Source organism: Strix aluco, chromosome 4 (assembly GCF_031877795.1).
Source record: "Strix aluco isolate bStrAlu1 chromosome 4, bStrAlu1.hap1, whole genome shotgun sequence".
NCBI classification, from domain to species: Eukaryota; Metazoa; Chordata; class Aves; order Strigiformes; family Strigidae; genus Strix; species Strix aluco.
The window spans coordinates 58530374-58556556 of NC_133934.1; the positions used below are offsets into that span (position 1 = coordinate 58530374).

The 26183-nt window shown below is 49.7% G+C and overlaps 1 protein-coding gene across 4 annotated transcripts in view; it reads right to left on the reverse strand.

The window, feature by feature from the left end:
• The window catches only part of LEF1 (lymphoid enhancer binding factor 1), a 69530-nt gene extending 48127 nt beyond the window's left edge, over window positions 1-21403 (reverse strand). For all 4 annotated transcript variants that reach the window (XM_074821439.1, XM_074821440.1, XM_074821436.1 and 1 more), the window contains exons 1-4: window positions 21377-21403; window positions 20573-20801; window positions 19606-19669; window positions 17988-18121 (exon numbers count right to left, since the gene is read on the reverse strand). In XM_074821439.1, the coding sequence (XP_074677540.1) occupies window positions 17988-18121; window positions 19606-19669; window positions 20573-20782 (408 nt within the window). In that variant the 5' untranslated portion in view covers window positions 20783-20801; window positions 21377-21403. The remainder of the gene's footprint in view (window positions 1-17987; window positions 18122-19605; window positions 19670-20572; window positions 20802-21376) is intronic.
• Between the last annotated feature and the right edge of the window lie 4780 nt (window positions 21404-26183).

The window sequence follows — 26183 nt, forward strand, 5'->3', positions numbered from 1 at the left end:
GATGTGCCGCCGGGGCCGGTGCCGCCCCGGGACGGCCCGAGTGCCCCGAGGGGTGGGAATGGCACGGCTTGGCCCCCGGCCGCCCCACACAGGCCACTGCCTTGCGCACACAAATTTGTCTCTGCCTCCAGCCAAAAAAAACTAAGCCGCCACTCTTCTGAAGAGACGCGCATTATTTTAGAGCAGTCAAGTTATGACTGGTCTGATTTCCATAATACAGGCTCTGCAAACATCTGCCTGTTATTTAAGGCTCGGCTCCAGCGGGACAGTTGAACAGGGCAGACCTTTGAGCTGGCGCATCCAGAGAGGGCTCCTTGCTGCCGGAGCGACCTCAGGGCAGAAACATGCCTGCTGGGAGGTCAGGGTGGTTGCTCCTCGCTCCCGTGGCTGCAGCTGACTTCACATTTCTGAGCCTTTCCCCACGCGCTGCGGATCACAGAAGGGCTCTGCCCCCTCTCCACCAGAAGTACCTGCTCACGCCAACAAGCAGCCCCCAGACAGAACCTGTGCCACACGCAGGAGGACCCAGCGGGGATATCTCTCCCAGAGACATGCGGGCCATGTATCATGGACATCTAACAAATCATTTGGCACCTTCAGGTTGTCTGCCATTTTTGCAAGCCGATGGTTGAAACCCCAGTGTCCCAATTAGCTGAAGTTAAATGCTGCCCTGAATGATCAGCGTTGCTGGCAAGAAAGTTATCCTGGCGTTACTGGACTGCTTCCTCCCTACTAAGAGACCACAAATTGGTGTTTACTTTAGAGGCTAAGTAGGACAGCTTTAAGAAATCACCCCGCCATCCCGCAAGCTCCAGCTTCCTGGGGGCTCCCCGGAGGCCACAGGATGGCTGCACCGGCTCCCCACCACACACCTCCATGCCATGCCCTTGCTCTGTGTTTAGCCCTTTCTCCATCCCAGCCTGACACAGCATTTGGCTACTGGTTTTATTCCCTGCACGCTGCACTGGAAGAGCTGAAATAACCGAGTCTGTACTGCAGTGAGTTGACACAGGCTAAATCAATTAGCTGCTATTGCTGGGATGCTCAGCTAGGCCAGATCAAAAAAGACAAAGAAAGAAAAGCCCCATGCTGAGGGGAACCAGGCCCAGTCAACACATTTATCTCCAATACTTTAATCAACATACTTGAAATGAGAAAGGGAGATGGCTGATGCTTCCCAAACTGACTAGATGCGGGCTTGCTTTCCTAGGGCAGGAGGGGCAGAGAGGCTAGGCAGAGCGCTGCAGCTCCTGTTCACCTCTGCTTCGTCCTTTGTTTCCATTCAACACACACTTCAAACAAACACAAAAAAAGCAAAACACTCTGTAAGTTCAGTTAAGGCACTTCCTACTTCAGATTGGGTTGTTTAAGGCCTGTACGTCTCCTAGCTCATCCTGATTCAAACCAACATATTTTACAGCTTGTGCTTAGCATCCTTCAGGAAGGACACAGAAAAGATCACAATGCACCACATGCTTCGCATGACCCCCTTCTCTGGGCAGGATTTATTCTTTTGCAGTAATCTTTGCTTTGCATCAGCTGTCCCAAAGACTACTGGTCTTCCCACTGACTTGCAAAATCACACCTGTAGGTAAGCAGCATTTTGAGTACCAAGCCCTGGACCCGTTTTTGCCTCTGCAAAACATAAAATGTTTCTTTTGAGAGACTGACAATTACTGCTGACAAGACTTCACCTACAACTGAGACTGGAGGAAACTAAAACTGGTAAGGGACGAAAGCAGCTCCGCAACACCCAGCTATAGCTGGGCAGCCTCCAGCTTCAGCTCAGACCCTTGTGGAGCTGCTCCTGATGAGAGGTATCATTCCATGCTGCTCTTCACTTCAAAGAAGACAACCATAAGGAGAACTATTAAAGCAATTAAAAAAATATTATCTTTAAGATGCAATCTACCCAGAGATGAATGGGAATAATTATCAAGCTGCAGATTTTTATGGGTTTTTTAAGGCAATAAGTGGCTGAATGTTTCTTCTGAGTAGAGTTACCTACAGTAACTTCTCCCTTATTGAAATGAGAGACTGGAGATACCATTTTTTTCACATTGTGGGCCACATCTTTCATATCATATCTTGTAGTAACATCTATACTCACTAACCCTTTTCCTGTTCAGTTCATAATCCCAAAAACACCTCTGTAGCAGCTCATGCATTTGTTTACATAGAAAAGCGTGATTTATGTTTCTCTCAAAACAGCGAAGGTAGCAGTTCAGCAGCCTGAAGAGAGAAGATCCAGCCCCCGTTTACCAGGCAGCTGCCTGAAATCACCTCCTCGAATTCTCGGTGAAGAGCAAGACCTCACATCAACACCCTTGCCTCAGCATACTTGCATCTGCATATGCCGAATCCTTTATTCTTCCTCTTCTGCTCTGTTATCCCACCTATGAAACGGAAATTACACCACACTGCACATAGGAAACAAGCACTGAGACATCAGCTACCGGGCTGAAGTTGTGCATCAACTAGACTTTCCAAAATCCTTTGAATATTAGTGCACTCCAGGTATTTTTGCACACGATGTACAATCCATGTCTATTAATCACTTTTGATTGAATAAATGTGTTTTCTGCTGTTGGAGTAGCTACCACGTGAACCATTACCTGCTCCTGCCTGTCTCTCACATGTCCATGTGCAGATACCAGCACCAGCCATCCTGCACCATGGATGCCAACAGACGCTTTGAGCTCCTCCTGACAGGACTCGAACATGCACGCTGGCCCCTATTGTAAACACCTTTAAAGATGCAACAGAAACGGAAGAAGCTCAAAGTCAACAGACCTCTTTCCAAAGAAGGCTTTTTTGGTTTGACTGCATCCCGAGATGTCAATCCTGAAGAGGCACACAGAGGGGTTTAGCTTGTGTATCGCGTGGGGCGTGATGCTCTCTTCTTTACAGGTTAAGGCTTAAGCTATGTACTTGATCCAGTCAAGACAGTTAACCGGCATTAAAAATTCCATGAATCAGCTATGAAAAAGGATTTTAAAATGCCACTAAATAAAAAAAAAAATCTATTTTAAAAATTCCTTTGCAATTTAAATATATGGGGAGGCAGAGGGAGGAGGGGGGAAATGTCCCCAGAAGGAAACAGTTATGCATCCTTCACCAAATACTTAAAAAGAAATCTCAGTTCATATTTGTAATAACAAGGGATTATCAAAGCCCTTAATTTACTGTTGAAGTCTGCAGTGAAGTTTTGTACCTTGAGTGAGGTACAGCCTAATCCCTCTGTATGATTACATTTAGGAGTGAGAGAGAGGTATGCAGAGGGTGGGGAGAAGCAACTTTTATTGAAGACAACGCTTCAGGCAGCCCTGGAGCAGAGTGGATCCAGTTTGAAAAGAATTGGCAACCCTAAAACTTTTTGATAAGATAAAAATTCATTGATGTTGGCTCACACTAGGCCCACTTCAACTCTGCACTTGTCCTCTGTGTTTCCTTGGCATATCTGTTCCTTTCCTCTATCTGCTTTAGCATAACTTTATTTTTCTCTTTTATCTTTAGCTAACTGCACCCAGGGACTGGAGGGATTGATTTTTTGTTTTGACTTATTGTTTGAAGATCTGTAACTCAAAGCAGCTTCTTGCGCCTCTGATGTCTAAGCCTGAGCAGTATAAAAGGTAAAGCTCATCCTGTGTACCAAACTGAGCGGGGATACCACTTTATAATCAGTCATCTGTGTTTTATTTTGCCTTTTTGGGAGGAAAACTATTTTAAGACTTTATAGGCAATAATACTTTAAATAAATATTCTCATGGCAGATACTACACATGCCAGTTCTCTTTTTAAAGACAGTCAGCTATTGCTCACCACTCAGGGGAAGGAAAAAAAAGTTCCTAATTAAAGGAGGCCATTATACATCAGAAGATATTTTGAGCATCACATCACACTACCAACAGCCTACTGCAGCCAAAATGTTACCATGCAAATCTAAAAACGCTCTCGCTCAGAGATGCGCTACCACGAGGCTAGCCTAAATCCCCGCTGGGAGGGGAAGGCAGGAGATGCGAGACTTGCTCGACAATGCCGTTTGTAAAGAGCGATCTCTCATTGCCATGTTAATACCACCCCGTCCTGAGACACGGAGGGATGGAGAAGAATTTTGTTTGCTTCCTCTGCCTTCTGAGGGCCGAACTCAGGAGATTTCTCCTTTTCCCAGGCAATTCTTCCCTCCTGCTCCAAAAAATGCCGCTAGGCTGTTTTAAACAAGCAGCTCTTCAGGACACGGCACCCAGGTTTCTCACTGCACATATGCATTTCGGTATCATAGAAAGCTGATAGCCATGGCACACACCGACTTTGTTTACGATCACCCGTCTCCGCTATTCCCTGAAGTTGCCCAGCTTGCTGAAATATGGTTACATATGCAAACATTATCTCCCAATTGTAACCTCATTTTCTGCTCTGCTGGACAGCGTGACCAGCATTTGTCATCTCGCCGCCCCCGCCCGCCACATCATTCATGTGTCTATAATTGTCATCAAGATGTGGCATGTCAGCAGGACTCCCGCGTCCGCTGCTCCCCATCTCCACGCAGTCACTCAGGTAACAAACCCATAATCTCGCCCTGTTTTCATGATGGTTGAATTACACATAATTGTTTCTGCACAGTGATTGATTTCTGCCTGAATAGAGACCTCTGCCTTTTTTCAATGCGAGCGAGTGGCAGCCAAGTCTCTCCATCTAGGAGGAGGCAGCAGCCTTTGAAGAGATCAAAGCCAAGGCCGCGAGCAGTTGTGCGCCCTGGGAATATGGAAAGCCTTTATGCTCTCAACCCCATTTCCAACATCATGTTGGATTGCAGCTGCATTACATTCTGCCAGCATTCTTAATGCTTTTAGTATTGACTCTGACATCACCGATAGCTGTTTTAAAGTAACAAAAGCTGAAGGATGACTTATTTTCACAACTCCGTAATTGGAACATGCAAAGTTAGGGGAAGGGAGCATTTGTTTTTAATCTGAGATACAAAAGAAAGCACAGAAAATTATATAAGTTCCCCAAAATTAAAAACACGTTTTTCATATGGAAAGAACAGAGGGGGCATTTTTATAGCCTAGACCACACAAAATGAACTGATTATGCACATGCTTTTTCAAGCCTAAAGGCTGAAGTAAAAATACGATTGGGCAAGCGAGTCAAATTGGGAAAAAATATTGTGACTCATGGTACATTTAGTGACTTTTAGCACCTGATGCAAGGCAAAATAATGCAGATGCCCAGGCTGGCACCTCCCCTCTGTAGCTCCTGGTAGAAAAGTGACAGCGGTTCTCTTACCCTAAACCAGACATACGGCACATGGCAAACGAACACTAAATCCTGTAAGTTATCTAAAAAGATAAATAATGATCTAAAAGTGTAAAATATGGCAAAGCTTCCCTCTAAGACTCCCTCTCTTCCCGTCATACCGGCAACTCTTAGGCTGCCTTAAAACTACTTTTGCTACAATATTGTTTTTAGGGGCATCAAATGCTCCCACGCTCCTCCTCTCTCCTCATCTGGCTTTGCTAGTGAAAACAAAAGTAAATCTCTCTTGAGAAAGACTGTCCTGAACTTGGATTAAACATATGCCTATACTGCCCTGAAAAAATATTTCCAGGGAACTTTTAAAACTTATCAGTGGAAAGGAGGGGGGATAAGGAGGATGTAAAAAGCGAGAGCCCGGGAGGACGCAGCAGCTGAACTGCTCTGTGTCTGTATGCTGACCAGTCCGAGCACCACTGCTACTTCGACACATATTTTTATTCATGCTAAAACCACCAAATAGGAGCTTTTAAGAGCAGTAATTTTGAAATATGGTGGCTGCCACCACAGCATGCAGAGTGGTGAGGAAGGAAGAATGTGCAAATAAAGCATAAGCTGTAAAGAATTAAACATTATAAGCTGTAAAGAATTAAACATTATGAACACCCATGTATTAGCAATAAAAATAATTTCCTCTTAGCTGTATCATTTTTCTTCTCCTGCTCTAACACTGCTTTCTTCCCTGTAGTCATTAAAACCCCAACTCAAAGACAACAGCAAAGGGATCTGCCTTCACTCCCTGTGGACACAGAGCTTATGTCCCTGTCATTTCAAGGCTGGGAAACTGTCTCATTTTTACTTTGACTGTTCCTTAACACACACTAACCTTACCGAGGCTGAAACTAGAGCCAAACGTAGCAAGCTCTTTAGCCAAGAGGTAAAACCTTATAGTGTTTTAGTAGTATTAAGACAGAGGATTTTTCTGTGTTAATCCAAGGTTTTGGCGTTTCCCACCTCCCCTTCTCCTGCCATCCCCAGCAAATTTACTGCTTCCTCTGCACAGCTTGCTTTCTTAAATCAGGACTAATTCTTTGTGGCTCTGGTGTCTACTCTGATAACCAGAGAGATGCTCATAAAGCAACACTGAGGAAAGAGCGGCAAGATACAGATTGCTGGAGCAGTCACTGTAAATAGAGGTATCTGATGCCATGTTGGCAGGGCAGCTAATTCAACTTCTGCCTATCCCACAAGGAGTCTCAAGTATCTGGAAATGAATGCCAGCCTCCAGAAACTGAGCAAGCAACATGTGTAGCATTGCAAAGGTCTCCAAAACACTTGCCACTATGAAGAAACAGCAGCAGAGAAGTCACTTTTATATGATGCTGCAACCCTGCCTTTCAGCGTCGAGCCATTACTGTGATGAAAAAGTATGTTTTACTGTAATTACTGCTTATTTTCCCTGTCAGGGACTTTTGTGTTCATTTGCAGAGGATTTACTTGCTACTTGATACTTTTGCTTGAAAGCTTGCTGCTTTTTTGCAGCTATTCACTGAAATTTAAGAGACACCATTTAGCCCAAAAGAGGCACGCGAAGGCTGTCAGCCAGGTTTTCATCCCGTGCAGCCCACCGCATAACCTGCACAGGCAGCTCTCCATGCCCAAGCAGAGACAGAACTTCTCGTGCAGGATTTTTTGGTGACCACATTAGTTAGAGCCGGGGGACCTGACAACAAACCTCACCAGTTCCTTAAATCCTGATCCCTGCAAAGTGATGACCTGCGTGACTGCAACAAACTGAGTTTTAGGTTTGGCTGTAGTGCTGGGGGATGTGCAGTTGCCAGCTGTGGCCACCGTGCATAGGCTGCAGCTACAGAGCTGTGAAGAAAAAAGAAGACATCACCGATGACCTGGGTAACCCTGGGGAGGCGATGCCACCATGGCATGCCGCTCAAGAAACACAGATAGGAAGCTGAGAGTTGTGCTCCAGCAAGCACAGCCGGGGTGTACATTAAAGTAGCAGGTATTTCAGGATCACCAGGAAGATGCTTAAAGCTTCCAGCTTCAAACCAGCCAGCACCTCCTTGCAAACCACTGCTGAGCCGCAGGGCATAGATATCACTGAGACCATGGTGGGTGCCCACTGTGGCTGGAAGTGGAAGACAGATGCCATTGCTGCCAAGATGCCTCCAAAAAAGCTGCTTTGAGAAGCAGCTGATCAAGGTCCTCCTAGCCCCCAGTAAATGACAAAAGCTCCACCATGCTGGTGCCCAGGGGAGCTGGCTGAGAAGCCCTGGTCAGCCATCCCCAGCACATCATGTGTAAGAGCCACGAATCAGTGTTAGCTTCCTGGGAGAGGGAGCACACCGTGCCGGTTATCTAACTGTGTTTGCACTGAATTTCTGAGAGGGGAATGGAGACAAAAGTGGGGGGTGCAAATAACGATGCTGAGGGCAAGCAGCTTGCTTCCCCCGCAGGCGGAGAGCAAACAGAAAACAGCGTGTAAAAAGACGGGTGCTGATGCAATGGCAAGGAGGGAAGATGAGAAAAAACAAAGTTTGCTTTTTGACAAAAAGTTTTAAAGCTAGTTTTTTAAGCACCCCCTTGCTTTTACTTCAAAACTTCAGTAGGATTGTTTGGTCCTTAATTGAAAGGCTCGGTATGAAACACAGCCACAGCCAGCACTGACATCAACTTTCTTCTTATCTGTACTGGTTTTAATCCTCTTATTCCCTCCCACCATGCACATCCCACTTTTTACTTTGTCAGAGTTCTGGTTTGTTTTCATGAAAAAAAAAACCACCAAAAACACAACCCAAGAAACATATCTTTATAAGCAAGTTGTCTTTCAGGAGGGTTCTTGAAGCAAACTCAGGAAACATGCCTTTTGTTCCCACCTCTGCCATCACCCTTCTCTAAGTCTCTGAACAAATGTTGCTTTTTCGGGTCCTCATTTGCAGAAGCCTCCTCCCAGACTGTGTCTCTGCTTTTGGGAGCAGGGTGGAGAGAGGCAGAGGACATGACCCCCCGCCCCATGCCAGTGTGGGCACCCGGGATACCTCCCAGGAATCTGCTGGCAACCACCGATGCGTTGTGATTTCCACAGGTCACGTCCTCATGCCAGACTCTACATTGGGTAATTATACACAGAATTTACCTATTTCATGCTTACTTGCACAGGCACAAACTTTTGCTCCACCCCCAAAACAGCTATAACCTACCAGCAGCACTTGTGTTACTACAGGCAGCTCTCCCAGTCCTGGCTTAACCCCCTAGGCTCAAATCTCAGTCACCGTCTCAACCAGCCATCCCCTCGTGGGAGAACCCACCGAGCCCAGCAGAGGAGAGGGGATGCTGTAATGCATGAAAGGCCAGTGTCAGCCCTTGGCTGACTTGTGAGCTATGGGCTCCTGGGCTGTGAAATGTCGCCTCCAGAAGAGAAATGCAAGACCCACCCGCAGGCTGTTCTGCTGACCGAACCTGAAAAAATGCTTTGTGCAGTAGACGTTTGCCAGAAAGATGCATTTAATGGAAGAGGGCATTTTTTTGTGCAGTGAGAACAACTATTTAACTCAGTGAATGTATTTACTTGCAATCCTGAAGCTAGAGCTGGAAGACAAGCTCCACAAAACCCCCTCTGAAATCTCCTTCTCCTAAAAAGTCTGCCTGCACCCCAAACACAGGGGTTTCTGAACCAGCTTTGATGAAACCACATTTCCTGACTGAGTATTATTGTTCTGCCCCATTAGCCTGTAACATTCTCATTTACACACATATCCCTGGAAAGAAAAAGAAAGAAAGGGAAGGATTTAAAGTTTCAAAGAATGAGGGAAAGCTTTCTACACAAGTTGTTTTGGGAAGGCCCTTGAATTAAAAAATTGCAAGCAAAATAGCATTTTGACCAGCTCTCCTAGAGTCTCTTAATATTTCCTTATTACAAAGTATGAAGTCATCTTTTACAGGTCACTCTGATAAGAAGCTTAGTAGTTGCCAGTTTAAAAAAAGAAATGTTTGCAATAGTGCTGTCAAACTGTCTGGGGAGCTGCCTAATAAATTAGCATTTTTTTGCAGTTCTCCTATTCCGAGTTTTCCTTCTGAAGATTTACATCTAAAACAGGATCTCTGCACTATTATCTTAGAGATATCCTCAAAATAACTGAGAGAGGAGAAGAAGCCTTAACAAAACCAGAAAAATCCACACTTAAGAGCTAAGCTTTTTAAAGTTTTATTTCTTTTTTCCTTTAAATCCAGCACAGCTTCCTTTTCTCCCTATACCAAGGCTATTTAAGACATGAAATGATGTGTGAGAGAGAAGGTTTTGAGTAACAAATTTTCCAAATCCAACATGCTCAGTTCAAGCTATTTTTTTAAGCTGAATGTCAGTTGTGTGCAGGAGGAAATCGGGCAGTAAAGAGCAGACACAAATACAACCCAGCATGCTAGTGTTGGAGGGCTGCGAAACAAAAAGCTTTAGGGGCATTCTTCAGGGTAAATTATTTTAATTACTTGTTTTTCAAAAGGTATTTTAGGATGTTCCATACACGGCTTATTCCCTCCATATGCCTCCAAAGCTCTCCCAGCGCCAGCTCGGTGAGCTCACCTTTCCTGTCCATGTCTGTGCCCAGCAGCCTGGAGGGGACCCAGGCAGGCTGCTGCCTGCCCCTCCGCCCTGGGCTCCTAAGCCTGAACCTTGCTCTCTGCTCACTCCCGCTCTGCTCCCAAAAGCTCCTCAAGAGGCTGAACCTGTGCCTGAGTTCATGTTTGAGAGAGGAGAACCTGTATGTGAACCTAGGGACAATTTTTACTCTTCACAGGGACTAATTCACGTACAGATGTGGAGGGGAAAAATCAGAGTCTCCCCCAATACGGAGGGGGCCCTGCACTGTGTCAAGCCTGGGTATTCTTCTGCTTCACTTCAACTTTTCTGTAACAAGTGTTTCTTCAGTTTAAGAAACAGAAACGCTGCTGACCGGACGGCAAGGAGTTGCCACGTGATGAAACTAGATGCCACAAACCCTAAAGTGAGGAGAAGGCACGGATGTGAGAAGAAAGCCACTTTGAATGAATTTGGGGAGCTGCATGGCGGGAACATGCACTGCGGCACCATTTTGTGGCATGGCTACGTGGGGTGCAATGTGGGTCAGTGGAGGGAACCTTGCTCACTGTGGGTGTGCACAGGAGTTCACAAAACTGCAGTGAAGTCAGTAAGTACAGGACTGGGGGTGGGAGGATAGAGCGCAACCAAAAATACAACTGCCACTTGTAACTGCAGCTTCCTTAAACCTGATACAGCAGCAGCCAAATTTTAGAAACTACAGACCCTAAACAAATCACTGGATTGTGGCATTTTAACAAAGTAAACACATTTGCACCACTGGACACGGTTTATCTGCATTTTAGCACATTGCCAGGGAAAAGGCCTTCTCCCCAAGCGCAGTCTGCATTTGACAAGCGTTGACACCTTTAATCGTCACCTCCGTATTGTACTTTTTTTATGCTAGACAAAGCTTGCCAACGCAGAATTTGGGGGGAATGAAGAAAGATCAAGGCAAGAAGATATGCCAAAACTGTGGAGAGACAACAGACGGTCACAAAGATAAATCTCTGAGGCAGCTTTGAAATACAGAAGGAGGCAGAAAATTGAAGAAATAGAGCCTTATAGCATAGCTAAGTGACCAGTTCCTGAGACAGAGCATTGGCTCTGAGCAGCTGGTGTCATTAGGATGCCAACCCAGAAATACAGGTCCTACAGGAATAGCTTTTTAAAGCTCACCACTTTCCACCTCTGAGCCAACAAAACTGCCCAACAAAAGCCCCATCTTCTCTTTTCCTGTTTTTCTGGACATACATGACAAATCAGACCATTTCCAGACTGGTTTTCTTTGGATAACCCCTGCATCCCCGTCCAGAGCTCTGTTCAAGTCAGCCAAGGGGGAAGCTGAGCTGTCATCAGCTTTGTTCGAAGTATCAGCATTTTCAGAAGGTACTTTGTGGCAAACGTGTGCATGAAATCACAGGCTCCCAAGGGACTTCTCCCACATGCACCAGCCTGGGTGAAGCAGACCTGCCCGCTGACTTGTGCAGCACTGTTCGAAGTACAGGGCTAGAGTACTGAAAGTGCTCGGATAGACAGATGCCTTTGGGAATTAACTGCTCTCTGATTTGCCTAATAACTCCTAACCGAAGTGATTTTCTGGTTTACGTGTAACAGCTGGTGACAACAGTATGCTTACTTTTAAGTTAAGCTACCCATTTAATAAGTATTCAGTCAAAGCCTTGTAACTTTACACTTGTAATTTTTGCTGACTAAGCTCATCCTATTGATTTTATGCCTCAATTTCACCTATACCCACAGCCATTCTAAGAAAATAAAGAAACGTCGAGTTGTCCTTTCAGCTCCGTGAAAATGCTCTTCTACACGAGGGTTTTGGTATCTTAGAAGATCACAGGCAAAGATATTCTAGGTCCTTCATCTCAACCTGAAGCGCCAGCAAGCAACACCACCACCAGAAGCCAGGGGAAGGCATGCCACTTCTCCTCAGGCAGTTTGGACCACTTTTCTTCCCCTTTAGGAGAACAGGCAATCCCTGTCTGATTAGCACAGTTGGCACGCACGTTAACTCCCTACTGCACTTTTAGCTCAATCCCAAAGATTCAATGAATACATTTTTATTTAAGTGCTCAATCACTTTCTTGCTGAGAGGACAGATTCCTTTGAAGTGGGAAACCCAAACTAAATAAACATATCCACAAGATCCAAGTCTCAAAATAGAAGCCATTGGGTTGCTAGACTAAGTTATTCTGAATGCAATTTTCTTAAGTGAATCTAATGCTTACGAAGGGCCAGAGTGACAGAGACACTAATCCCCAACTGCCCAGGCAGGAGCAGCATGCCGAGCAGCTGTGCCGCCTTCCCCCCAGCGTCCTGCAAGAAGGGACCAAACCCAACAGCCAGATGAGAACAAGTCTTCACGCCAAACATGCCTTATGACCAAAACCAGCTTAGAGATAAACGCCTGCTAGCCAGGATGGGGGCGGTTTGGGGGTAAATGGGAGTCATTTATGCACGACTGGAGCACCACAGCACCGGCTCCCCTGCAGCAGTGGGGAGGACACTCACTGAGGACAACCTGCCTCTACTAGGTCGAGGACCCACAGACCAGCCGGCTCATGGCAACGTTCCCCTCAGACCAGCCACACACTGGATCGGTGTCCGTCCATGCAAGAGCAACACAGGAGATCACAGCGGGCTGCATGATGCACAGATCTCAGGCTGCAAAATGTTCAGTGTCTGTGTTAAAGCACTCTTGCACGTCTGTCTTCTTCTGAGACACAGTGTTTTACCACTAGGGAAAAAAAAAAAAAGCACATGCCTCTAATGGGGCTTCAGAAATATTACAGCAGCAGTAAAACACTTTTGTGTGGGTTATTTCCTTCCAGTATCAGGAGGAGTTTTCCCTAACTATAAACAGAAGTTAAGTACTCGGGAGGAGCCAGGCCTGTGGTACCCAGGCTTTTCAATGCCTGCAGCCATGCAGTGCTGCAAGTATCTGGAAAGTCTTTTCCTCTTTTGATGCCTGAACCTGCGGAGCTTTAAGCTTTCTTCTTGAGCCATATCCTCCCTGGCACTTGCAGCCCGTAACAAGCCATTATTATTAACATTTTTTCAGGGCTGGATTAAGTTGGAGAAGAGGTGGCACAGCACCAAAACAACAGGAGTATATTTTGCTTTTAAACCACCTTAAAATATAAGCAGCAACTCCACCATTTACAGTTCATATTGAATTAGCTCCTAGATATATAGAAAAAAGGAGATTTAGTACATAAGCATATACACATACTGATATACAAAAGCTCCAACTTTGATGATTTGTAATGGGTGGGGTTTTTGATTACGCCTCCACTGAAGCCACACACATGCAATTGCTGCCTCTGGACTGAGACATCAGGAGAACATTTTCTTTCCCCCTTGCCCATTCCCAATTAGATAGATTTGCTAATTGCATCACCCTGACAAGAAGAAGGCAGCAAAAGCAGAAAGGCTGTTTTCTTTGCCCAAGGACCACACTAATGATGGACATATGTACATAAGATTCTGCCTGGATCGTGCCATCTTATCATGAGCAACCAGATCAGGCTTCAAAGGCCAACCTAGAGGCACCACAGTAACTTCTTCTGCCCCCTTTCCCAAATGGAGAATTCATTTCACTAAGGCGAAGAAAGAAAGCACCACCGAAACTCAGCCCACGACCATTCATGGCTCGGATTTGTGTTTCACAGAGACCTGGCTCGTATCTTAGACTGATCAGCTGTGACGCTTGAGTCAGAGCAGCTGACAGACACGTTTGCAGCAGTGAGGTCCCTCTATTAGCGCTGAGCAGATTCCTCTTCTCCCCCGGTACTGGCTTTTGGCGCGACTCGCCAAGCCTCTCAGCAAATAGTGCTAAAATTCCTCCCCGCGCAAACCTGAATAAACCCCAGCAAGTTCTGCTTCCATAGAGTCAGGAAGCTTTGTGCTCCTCTGCACCTGATTTCGAAGTTATTTAAGGAGCTAATCAGCATTATTTGACTTCATTGAAACGACATGCTCTGCGCAGGGTGAAGCAGCAGAGGCTCAGCGCTGGGTGAAGAGCTGCGGCTTGTTGAGCCCCTTGGCTACCCGTGCAACCCATTTCCTCAGGCACGGGTCTGGGGTTGCAGGGGAAAGAAAGAGACATCTGACAGGACCACAGCTGCCTACGGCTCTTGGAGCATCCTGCTCCAGTGCCAACTTGGGAATTAGTGCAAAGCTTTCTGACGGGTGATACGGGAGCAGGAGCTGAGCCCCAACATCTGTGCTACAAAGCCCATTTCATATTGGGCCAGGGAGCTTTCAGCCGACCATGGCTCCCAGCAAGTGCCTACAATGTCACAGTCAGCAGAAGCAAACTCTCAGGAAAAGACAGTATTATGAAAAATCAGGTTTGTGTCCTTATGCAGCTCCTGTACATTCCCCTTGGGGTCCCAAAAATTCCCCACATGCAAGTGAACCAGCCTGCTTTCAGAGGGACAGCAAGATGCAACTAGGGAAACAAAACACTCTCAGTGAAGATCTGTAGCCAGTCATTCTTGCTATTTCTACCCTCATCCTTCCTCCTGTCCATATTATCTGCACAATTTCTCCTGGGACGTTAGCTCTTCAAGACAGGAGCTATCTCCATACTCCTTGCCATGAAGAAGCACACATGAAATATCCAAAACTTGGGCAGGGTAGGGGTGTCCTGCGTTTAAATGTTGTTCCTTGAGTTCAAACCCTCTTAGCAGAATTCATCATTTTCAAATGGATATGTTGTGTTTTGCAAGTGGCTGTAAGGTTGTATCCTCCAACCTATTTAACACCTCCAGCTGCTACAAAGAGACAGTTTAGCCACCAAGAAATAAACCCAGACCTGAAGAACAGATAAGAACAGACAACAGAGAGGTTGCAGAAATCCTCTACCTTCCCACAGGAAGTTTAATTCATTGGGAAAGAGAGATGACCAAAGACAAAATTATTTTTTGGATGAATTTAAGACACAGAGAAATTATTCTTCTTCAGTCACCTCCTTTGCCCCCACGTTCCCATCACACAGATGAGAAAGGTTTGCTACCTCAAAACTAGTCTTGTTAATGAAAAAAAAAACCCACACATGTTAGAAAACAAACAGCTGTCTCCATCTCCCATCTTCAGTACCCTCACGATGCTGAGAAACCAAAAGATATCTCGAGCACACAGGATGCACATTCACCAGGTGTTACTGCGGTTTTAGTACCATCACGTGCCACTTCTCCTGCAGCCACCCAAACCAACTGCTTTGCTTTTTCACTTACACAGCTATCTGATAAGAATAGGTACTGCGGCACTTGGCTTGTACCTGAACTTGAATTAACACTCTCCTGTTCCTACAAATACAACTTGTAAAAGGCAAATCAGTTGCCAGTAAAAGAAAAAAAATTTTTTAAATTAGATTTAAAAAAAAAAAAAGAGGAGGAGAATGGGGAAGATGAGACCACTCTAACAATAGCAGATTTTGGAAGACTTTAAATCCTCCTCACACACCCTCTCCCTCCCAAAAGCTGCACTGAAATTACACTTCAGTTTCCTTCTTTTAAGGCTTATTAGACATGTTGTGTCTGACTATAGATTTGTACTTTAATTTTACAAAGCAAGAATGTAAAGTGTTTGCCTTTTTTTTTAAAAAAAGGCATTATTTTCCTATATATGCTGGCAAAAGTAACTTTTTTCCCATTCCAAGAAAGCTTTGCTCTCTCTGCCCTGGCATAGGGAGCCGAGGCCGCCTGCGTCAGAGATGGTCCCTGTCCTGGGTCTGGCCGTGTTTCCCCGGGGGTGCATCCTCTGGGCAGTTTGCAGGCAGCCCGGTCCTTCCAAAGCAGAGAAAAGATTCAGCACCCCAGGGCGGCTTTTTAATCCTGCCTAACACCTCCAGGCAACAGATGCATCAACAAGAAGCGGCTTTGTCATGCAAATAGAAGGGCGCAGGTACACACCCCAGGGCTGCTCTATGCACAAATGGCCGGGGACTGACACCCCAGGAAAGACCTCCACCTCCAGACCTTGCTGATCTCCACCGCTTCTTGCCACCCAGCCCTGGCACGTCCCCCCAAAAAGGGGAGCAAGAGCAAACCTGCGGGGCAGCGGTTGGGACCCCGCAAAGGTGGACAGGCAGCATCCTGCGGCGCTGGAGCTGTGGTTCGCCATGAAGCGAGCAAGCGTGTCGCCTCCTGGATGCGGCGTTTTGATCTCGCGTGCATTAAAACCCAGCTGTCAGCTAGGAGACTAGCAAAGATTATAGTTCAATTAAACAAAAAAATTATTTAATAACTCAAGCGTGTAGCCTTGTGGTTAAACTGAAAGAACTCCAGGCTTCTGTCAACATTGCAGCCCTGCAACGGCACTATTTTACCAAAACAGTGGTGCTGCTCTAACATGCAAGAGCAACACTGAACTAAATTAGCCCCTCAGATGTTCGGCAGGCACCTTTAGAAAGCAGACTCGTTTCCCCCCCTCCTCCCCTCCAACGTACCCTTGTAGGACGGTTCCTCAAGTACCTGAGCAGGCAAACAACCTCTGAGAGAAGCCAATATTCTGGGGGCATCAATACCAGATCGGTAAAAAGCGGCAGCCACACGGCATGCATACGCAGAGAAAATCTTCAGTGAATAATTTAACTGGATTTTGTTATTCGAAGCCTTGCACCAACACCAGGGACATTCTCAGGAAGGTAACGTGGGAAAGAGTGGGTAAAAAAATGGTCTGAAGTTTCCCAGTCCTCAAAGAGGCAGGTTTGAGTCTTGGTGCCTTCTTGAGAAGCTGCATCCTTTTCCCCACGATACATCCGAATTGAAGTTTTCTGTAAAGCTGCCTTTACAACAACAAATATCAACAGACCATGGTCAATGTGCTTCACCCTAAATGGCTGTAGGTCTCTGAACTGTAATTTATACACAAAAAACTCAGAGCTATAGAAAGAAATATATTGCATGAGTTTTTGCATCTTTCAAACGCAAATGGTGACATATAAAAAGGGCAGATCCATGTGTTTCCCAGTGCCCAATCACCCTGTCACTCCGAATCCAAACATCCACTAATTTAACACGCTTTGCTACTGTCAAATTACCAAAACACATTAGGCCCCCTCTTTTTTGTTTTTGAAGTCAAAAGCCATAACCCTGGAGAAAAATCAAGAACATTGGAGAGCAAAATAATGCCAGTTGTTTGACGGAGACCGCCAAGTAAAAATCTAAGAGCAAATAAGGCAGAAAACTGCTTTATCACAGGGAAATAACAGCATCTAACTTCTCATATCACAGCACACACAACTGCAGTGGCATTTTTTCAGCGGGATGCCTACGAGCAAATTTGTTTCCCGCTCCACTCTGGTTATACTAATATAATTTCCACAGTTCATTTTAACATTGCCTCCCCATCACTCTATATGTATACCAAGAGGTTTACAAAAATAAATGGGAATTGACTATCCAAAATTAAAAGTACAACAAAAGTGCATCTACACCAATGGAGACTGAAGGACCAACCTGAAAGAATCAGTGCCTAACACAACATAAAGGAAAGCTGTAACTACTGCATCACGGTTGACATTAATTCCTAAACGACCATTTCACAATTCGGGGCTGAAGATACAGAGTATGTTTCAAAGCAATACTGCCAGAAACATAAAGCCTTCATGCAGAGCAACTGATGGCAGAAATAAATATCAATCAGCAAAGAGCAATGCCATATCTGAAGGCAAAAAAAAAAAAAAAAAGAATCCGATCTTTTCATCTTACTGACAAGCAACTTTAGCAGTTCTGCTTCCGGCCCTTAATTTTCCTCAACAGACGAAGAGTTAAAGCCAGAAAATTCACATCTGTCCCAGTCACTACAAAGACGGCATTTACATCATTCTGCCATACATTATCCTACAGTCATAAACCAGGGCTCCCCCCCCCAAAGCCCCCAGCCCTGTTCAAAGGATGTCAGACACCACAGACGTTAATCTCAGCTTTTCCACTGTGATCACAACCAACACCTCCAAGAGCTTTCAAACTCCACTGGACGGAGGCTCTGAACAGCAGAAGCACAACCTTCACCGTAGCCGAAGCTACCCAAAAAAACCCCAGCATGAACAGGCACTGCAGACCAAACAGGAGGAAACCCAGCTCGCCAAAACCAGTCTTTGGAAGAGATAACTCACTGTTCTGGGGATGGGTGGCGACAGAGATCCATTAGGCATGTACGGGTCGTTATTCATATTTGGCATCATGATATACCCAGAATAACCAGAGTATGATGGTCCCTTGCTGTATAAGCCACTGTCTGGATGCTTTCCTATGGAAGAGGAAACAATGATTACATTATTCCCCACATATACATTTCTTGTAAGTTAGAGCACTTAAACAGGTACTGTGCATTCATAAAAATGTTCTGCATGCAAACATTTCCTTACTCATGGAAACGACCTCTGACAGAAAGCGGTCCGCAGCAATTTGTAATAACATTTTTTTAAGAAAAGTTAATTCTTAAAGGAGCACCTACTCTCAGTGAGTTTATCCTTAAAATACAGAATAGCCTTGGAGTAACCAATTTATTTTGCTAGTCCCTGTTCAAGTCAAGGCAGAAACATCAGCAATGACCTCACATTTCTCGAGTAGCAGTTTTCCCCCATTTTATACATCCCTCTAGGATTTGTGGATTCAGAAGTATTGCCAGTATGGGTTTCCAACATCATTGTTAGGAAAGGGAGGAACAGGGCAGTGATAACTAGCTATAATCATTTCCTTCTCTCGCTGAGCAGCGAACAATTCATTCTGGCCACACTCACTGGGAACAATTAGAGGGCAGGGGCTCGCTTGGAAGGAGACCCTAACAATTTGGGGGGGGGGGGGGGGGAGGGGGGCTGTTGAACACACATGGCGCTACAGTCAAGAGGGAAGCCAAGAGAGGGAGGCTATTTGTAGCAAAATAGGTCCAGGTCCTGCAAAGGGGGGTGAACAGGTCTTCCACCTATGTGACTGTTGACAATGACACTACTGAAAGGTGAGATTTTAAGAGAATGCAAGGCTGAAAACTATACAGAGCTGACCTCCTTTCCCTCACTGCCAAAACGCTACGAGCATGAATATTATTACTTTTAGGCTGTATAATGACCAATTTGGAGCAAGATTGCCACAGAGCCCCGGAAAGCACCAGGACTGAACTGTGTCTGTCTTTATATGGAATTTATGATCTGGTTTAGTTTGTGATGATAAGCGTTTCATTTTAAACATAATCTCCCATTCCTCACAGCACACATTCTTTGTACGGGTGTCCAGCTTCCTAAGAGATATTCAATGGACTCTGTTATTTCCTCTGTCCTCTTCAATCAAAATTAACCAGCTGGTATATTAAAAAAAGTAAGAGGTCTGTTCATGCTTAGATTTGGAAGAGGAGATTTAAGCGACAGGCTTTGGCTATGGAGAAAAAAGCACAGAGCTTCTGAACACACACAACACTCGGCTGCGCTATATGAGTGAAGAGATAGATGTGTTTAAGCTGATATCCTAAAAATAGTTATTTCTTCAGCGAAGATCCATTTGGCCTACTTATCAGTTTTTAAACAACTGAAATACCATTTGGTCACTCAAGATAAACGTGCTGCACACATTCACGTCCTTTTTAAATGCAATTTGTAAGCACCCTGGCATCCCCCTTCTCCAAAAGGTACTAAATTTATGTTTCCCAAAAGAAACCAAGCTCCAGTTTGAGGACCGTGCAGAATCTCACAGAGAGACTAAGAAGGACAATATCACAAGACAGGACCGTTTGCTTCTCACCTTCCTCGGGGTGCTCTCTGCCTTTATCATGGTAGGAATCCTGTGCTTGAGTCTGCCTGGAAACCTGACCGCAAGGAATCCACCATCAGAAAAGAAGAAGAAAAAGAAGAAAAGTCATTGTATGGATGCTTATTTATCGATCACAATGCTACAGATTCTTGTAGAAAGAAAAAAGTTAGGTCAAGAGATAAGCATCTTTCTTTTCCCTCTTAAATCGCTTGGAAGGCAACTGTACCAGAAACGTTTGTGTAAACGATCGTTTTATGACAGTGTTAATAACTATGGGGCTTTGCGCAGAGTTTCTAGCAGAAGCGCCCTACATTTAACGAAAGGGGCTTATTTCTGGAAAATATTTGGAGCTTCGGCAGTCAAAACACTCTTGGTAAAAAGATACCAAAAATAATAATGAAAATCGGGTTGCCCTCATTACCAGATCTTTAGGAAAGAAAAAGAAAAAACAAAGGGAATAAAAGAAAAAAGCAGGTTCCCCGCTCGCCCTGAAGTTGTTTTAGCGTCAGGAATTTCTTCCCAAACAGTTTTATGTAAATCCCTGAAGGAGTTTACGGCTAGTGCTCCGACCCCGCGGATTTTACCGAAGAAATTTCATGGCTGCTTGAGTTCTCACACCACCGCGCCGTCGGGGGACTCGCGGGAACTTTCTCGTCCCGGGCCGAAGCGCGGAGGAGGCCGCCCCCCCCCCCCGACCCCCACCCCCACCCCCCCCGCCCATCCCCGGGCGCGGAGGGGCGCGGAGCCCGCCCGGCTTTGCCCGCTGCTCCTCTGGAATCGGGAGTTGGGGTGGGATGATTTTTTTTTTTTAGGGGAAATTTAGAAAATAGGAGTTTCTCCGATGCCCCGCCGAAGCTCCCTCCGTCCCTCCCTCCCGGCGGCGGCGTCCGAAGCCCGCCGCATCCCGCGTCCCCGCGGTCGCTCCGCACTGCCCCGCGGAGCCCCCGCGGCCGCGCACCTCGTGCCCGTTGGCGCCGGGGGCGATCTCGGACTCGTTGACGAGGGAGGACTTGATGTCGGCCAGGTCGCCCTCCTCCTCGGGGTGGCTGATCTCGGCGAAGATCTTCTCCTTCTGGGGGTCCCCCTCGTCCTTGAAGGGGATCATCTCGTCGGTGGCGCAGAGCTCCGGGTCCCCCCCACCGCCCCCGGCCCCCGGCAGCTGCGGCATCCTCACGGCAGCGCGGCGTCTGCTGCGGCCGCCGGCCCGCCGCGGGAAGGGGAGCGGGAGCGGGAGGAGCAGCGGGGGGAGGAGGAGGAGGAGGAGGAGGAGGAGGAGGAGGAGGAGGAGGAGGAGGAGGAGGGAGGAGGAGGAGGAGAGAGGAGGAGAAGGAGGAGAGAAGAAGGAAAAATCCCGTGAAGTCCTCTGGGTTGCTCTCGGCAGCTGGAGACCCCCGCCCGCCCGCCCCCTCGGGGCCGAGGTACCCCCGCTCCCGCACGGCACCGGCCCCGCGGGGAGCCTCGCCCCGCCGTGCCTCACGGCCGGAATAAGTCGAAATACACCCGATTGTGTCCCGCCCGCCCCCGGGGACGGCGCCGGGGCCCGCCCCCTGGGAGCCCCGTCCCAGCCCATCCACCCCCCCGGGCCCGGGCTCACCCTGGGGTGAGGGGACGCGGAGGGGAGCGGCGCCCGCCCGAGTTTCGCCTCCGAGTGAAGTTGCCGCCACCAGGGCGGGCCCGAATTAAAACGGCTGGGGGGGGGGGCGGGCAGGGGGAGGGGGCGCCCCGGGGGACGGGGACAGCGCTGCCCGCGGCGCGCACCCACCGGGCCTTTGTCCGCCGCTTCGCCCGCGGCTCCGGGCACGGCTGGGCTGGGCTCGGCGGCACCGCAGGGGGCGGGGGGCGAGGAAGAAACAGCCCCGGGAGGGAGGGAGGGAGCGGGCAGGGAGGCGCCCCCCCGCTTCCCTCCGCGCCCGCGGGCAGGGAAAAAAGTTGCCGCCGCGGCGCCTCCGCGCCCGCGGCCGCCTCCGCGCTCCGCGCCCGGCGCGGGGCCGCCTGCCGCAGCCGGCGGGCGCGGCGCCCCGCGGGGGGCGGCGGTGGGGCGCGGGGCGGCGGCGCAACTTCAGCATCGCGCCCGCCCTCCCTCCCCTCCCGGCCGCCCTCCCTCCCTCTCTCCCTCCCTCTCTCCCTCCCCCGTCCCTCCGCCGTCGGGGCGGGGCGGGGGCGGCGGAGATGAAAGGAGCCGCCGCCGTGACTGACACCGCGCCCAGGGCGGGGGGGCGCCGGGGCCGGCGGCTCGGGGGGGAGCGGGTGCGGGGCTGCCCCCGGGCAAACTTTGCTCAGGCCGCGCCGAGCAGCCTCTGCGTGTGTGCGTGTCTACATGTACATGCGTGGGGGTGTGTGCGTGTGCCGCACCGGGTGGGCTGCGCCGGGGCGCGCAGCTCCTCTCCCTCCCCAGCCAGGAGCTCACCAAGGAGGGCGCAGGCTCGCCGCACCCCCGGACAGACAGACCGGCTTTTTTAGGGCTGCTTTGTTGAGATTTCCCGTTTTGGGGGGCGGCGGGGGGGTGTGTGCGTGCTGCGGACACATGGCGCTGCGCGGGTAGGGGGGAGCGGGTGGAGTGTGCGAGGATTTGCGCTTCGGACGAAGGGCGGAATTAACGCATTGCCATTAAACCCAGTAAGTGCCCGGCAGAAACGTGTAGTAGCCCCCGAGCAAGAAGGGAGAAAAACAGCCGGGGTGAGGTCGCCCCGGTTTCAGGGCAGTAAATGGAACCAGAGCGGTAACGGAGGTTCACCCCTCCGCCCCGTCGCTGGCCCTCAGCCGCCGCGCTGCCCCGTTCGCTCCCGGCATCGCCCCGCTGCGGGGTACATTAAAAAAAAAAAAAAAAAAAAAAAATCATCCAAACAAAAGCAGGCGCTGCGTTTGGGAAACGTCAGCACCCGCAACTTCTTTTCTTTTGCGAACGCGACGGGCTCACGTTTTGCAGGAAACAACTTCCCCTGATTTTGGCATCGGAAAAGCGCGCGTCGTGCTTTGCACATGCCCCGCGAGGTTGCTAAACCTTCCAGCGCCGGGAGACGCCGGAACGGGCACATGTGGATGCTCAATCCGTTTTCAGCAGATGCTGGGCTCGGCGCGGCGTGAGGAGCGGCCGGCGCGGCGGCACTGCCGGCTGGGACACGGGTGGGCTGAGCCCACGCCGCCGCCCCTGCCTCAGCATCGCTGCCCGCCAACGAGTAATTAAAATCCAGCTGAGAAATGAGACCCGCCAAACCCCGAGAGAGGGAGCAGGTAGCGGGGAACGGACTCGTCAAGTCGAACAAGTGCGTAAAATAAATAATCGAGAAAGAAAAGAATTAGAACGGTAAACCCCGGTAAACCCCGGGAAGGGGCTTAATTGTGCAACGCTTTCCGGCCGGAGGGAAAGCCCCTCTCTGCCGAAGGCGGCTGGAGAGGCGGTAGGGAAGCGGTTGTTTGGCAAAAAAACCCGGCAACTCGGGGATGGTTTGTGCGCGGAGCGGCCGCCGCATCCCTCCCGCCCCGCTTCCCTTCCCCGGCGCCCGGCGGGCACCGGGGCTCCGGGCCGGGGGAAGGTGGCTCGGGCCGGTCCCCTTCGCCTCCCCGCTCCCCCTCCGCCCCGCGGGGAGCGCCCAAGCGTTGCAGCCCGCTCCCCCCGACGGGACGGCCCGGCCCGGGAGCAGGCGGGGGTCCCCGCCGGAGGAGCCGACAGCGCGGCCACCCGTCTCTGTCAGTACCGGGTCCCTCTGGAAAAGCCGCCTCCCCCCGCCCCTCCGCTGTCCCGGGGTCTCCCCCTTCATGTGGGCTGGAGTTTTTCCCGGATCGGTTTTTGGTGGAAGGATTTTGAAGGCAGAAAAGGGCCGGGGTGGGGGCGGCGGGGAGGTGGAGACCGTAATGATTTATGACAAGAGGATAAACTCAGGAAACCTCAACTCCAACGCCAGATTTGACTGGAGACAGCACAAAGCTGTCGCTTTACTCGCAGTTCGTGGGGACGGGGAGGGGGGCACGGCCGCGGGGGGGGGGGGGGGGGGGCACGGGCCGGGGTTGGGGGGACGCCGCGCCGTGCCCCCGCCGCCCCCGGCGGGACCGCGCCTCCGGGGCCGCGCCCGCCACCGTGCCCGCTGCCTGCCGGTAACGGCTCCGCACCGGCTGCCGCGCGGTTAAGTGCTTTACAAGGGTTTATTTTTATGTTTTAGTGTGTTTTTTTCTTTTCATTTTAGCGTGGTTTTGTATTTTCGCGTGGAGTTGTGTTTTCTTCTTTTTGGACGTTTTTGCATTGTAGTTTTTTTTGGTCGTTTGAGCGGGTTTTGGCGGTTTAGAAGGTTTTTTGGTTGGTTGGTTGGGGTTTTTTTTGCTTTTCAGCGTGAAGGGGGTCCGCACTTCGAGGACTTCCCGACTGCCAGCCCGGCTCCCCCGTCCCCGGGGGGACGACGACGACCAGGGAGGGGAAACCCGCCGTCGGTCCCGGGCCGGGCCGAGCACCAGCGGTCGGGGCAGCGGGACGACCCCGCAGAGTTTCAGGGGGCCTGAGGGGGACAACCGGGGTGCCAAGGACGCCCCCCCCCGGGGGCAATAAGCGGGGAGGGGGGACGCGGACACGACACCCTGGCGTGCGAAGCGCCGTCGGCCGCCGGCGCCCCTATATAGAGGAGGGCGGGAGCGGGGCGGGGCGGCGGCGCCTTTGATGTCCCGCCGGCGGCCCCTTTCATCCCCCCCCGGCCCCCCCCGGGCCCTTTGTGTGACTAAATTTGGCAGGAGCATGGAGGCGCGCCAGGGCGCCCACGTGTGCGCCGAGCTCCCAGCTGAGCGGGCGAGGGTTTTCTTCCGGGTAAGGAGACAGCGGGGGAGATCAAAGAGTTTGGGGAGCTGGAGCCGAAATGTGCAGTGGAAATAAAATAAAAAATAAAAAAATGCAAAAAGAAAAGAAAAAAAAATCCTCCGGCCTGGACGTACGCCAGCCCGGAGGCACGGGGGAGAGGGGGGAGCGCTGCGCACATGGTGGGGAGGGATGGGCGGGGAGAAGCTGGTTGTCTCCGGGAGGGAAAAAATATTAAAAAAAAAAAAAAATTGCAAGGGGGGTTGCAGTTATTTTCTGAGGGAAAAAAAAAACAAACAAACAAAACAACGAAAAAACAACAAACCCAAACCCCAACCTTTTTGTTTAAAACCACTGAGCTGTGGAGCCAAGTGGGTTCCGCCTGGAGGAGCCACCCGAGGGCGCGTCCCTGCGCCCCTCCAGGCCGGGGCTGCGGGGCCCCGGGGGAAAACGCCTTTATATAGACCAACACACGAGCCAACTGAAGGCAAAAAGGTTCCCCCTCATCCCCCACCCCGTTCAAGAGGCCAGTGCCGGTTTGGAGGGAGTCCTTCTAGGCAAACCCTCCACGGGTTTTTCTCTCTCAGAGGGGAAATGTCGAGGGTGGCCCCCGAGGGGGTGGGTGCACAGGGTGGGCGGGAGCCCTTTGCGGCACCCACGCTGTACCCTGTGGCTCCCTGACGGGACAGGCGTGCACCCCCCTGCTGGGGTGCACCACGACATTTTATGAGCCGTGAGGTACATGGGTGGCAGAGCTGGGGTGCGGGAGGGGAGCCCAGGGGGGGCACCCAGCCTGCCCCAGGCCCATGGGGACAGCCACCCACCTCTGGGCTCCCACCGCTCCCTCAGGACTGCAAAGCACAGAAAAGGATGTTGGATTTCAAAATCTCTCAAATCAAGCTTTTATGGTGCCTTTTCAAGGCAATGTGACTGTATGATACGTATTCCCTGGGTCTGCGTTTGCCACCCTATTTAGATAACATCCGTGATTTATGTGCAAGTTGAATATATAGGCTGAATTCCCAAATTGCTTCTGAAGCAAATAAATCCTCCCCTGTCAGGATGTGGGGTGAACAGGGCCCGAGCAGGGAGGCAACAATTAGCCCTGGGCTCTGCAGCGTTATCGCTGCAGTCTCCCGCACGCGCCGCTGCTGCGCGGCACTGCCGGGGAGCCAGCCCCGGGCTGCCTCAGGATGCATGAATGTATTTAGAAATACGGACCTTTTTCTTGCTTCTAAAGCAAGGATAATACTTCTAAGCCTGTTTTTCACCCTGTGCGAATAAACGTGATGTTGCGTGTAAGAGGCTCGCTGCCCCTCCAACGAATGCCATAGGAGGAGCTGTAAATAACAGATCTGGATGGTTTTGGGGCAAAACCCAAAGCGCCCTCACTCTTGTGTTGTACCAGGCAGATGGATCCTTTGGTGGTGCAGCCCCTTTTCAGTGCTTTTACTAACGCAGGGTCCAGATGGCTGGTGCGGCTTTGGATTTGAGTCCAGGTGTGGGTTGCAGACACTGTGGCCCACAGCCCCATGACCCACATCCAGCAGCTTATTGACGTGGGTCACCTGCTGTGGTCTTCAGAGGCTGCTGGGGCTGGGCTTTGGGGTCCTGGATGATGAAGCAGTGATGCTGGTCCCCAACAGCTCAGGGGGACTTAGGGAGTGGTGGTGTGGGGAGGATGTCTCACCCTGTGCATCTTCATTTACCTCATGGTGGCTAAAAGGGCTTCTTTCTGATGGTCCCTGGCTGGTCGAAGTCAAGAAGATGCTGCTGACTGAAGGGAACAGCT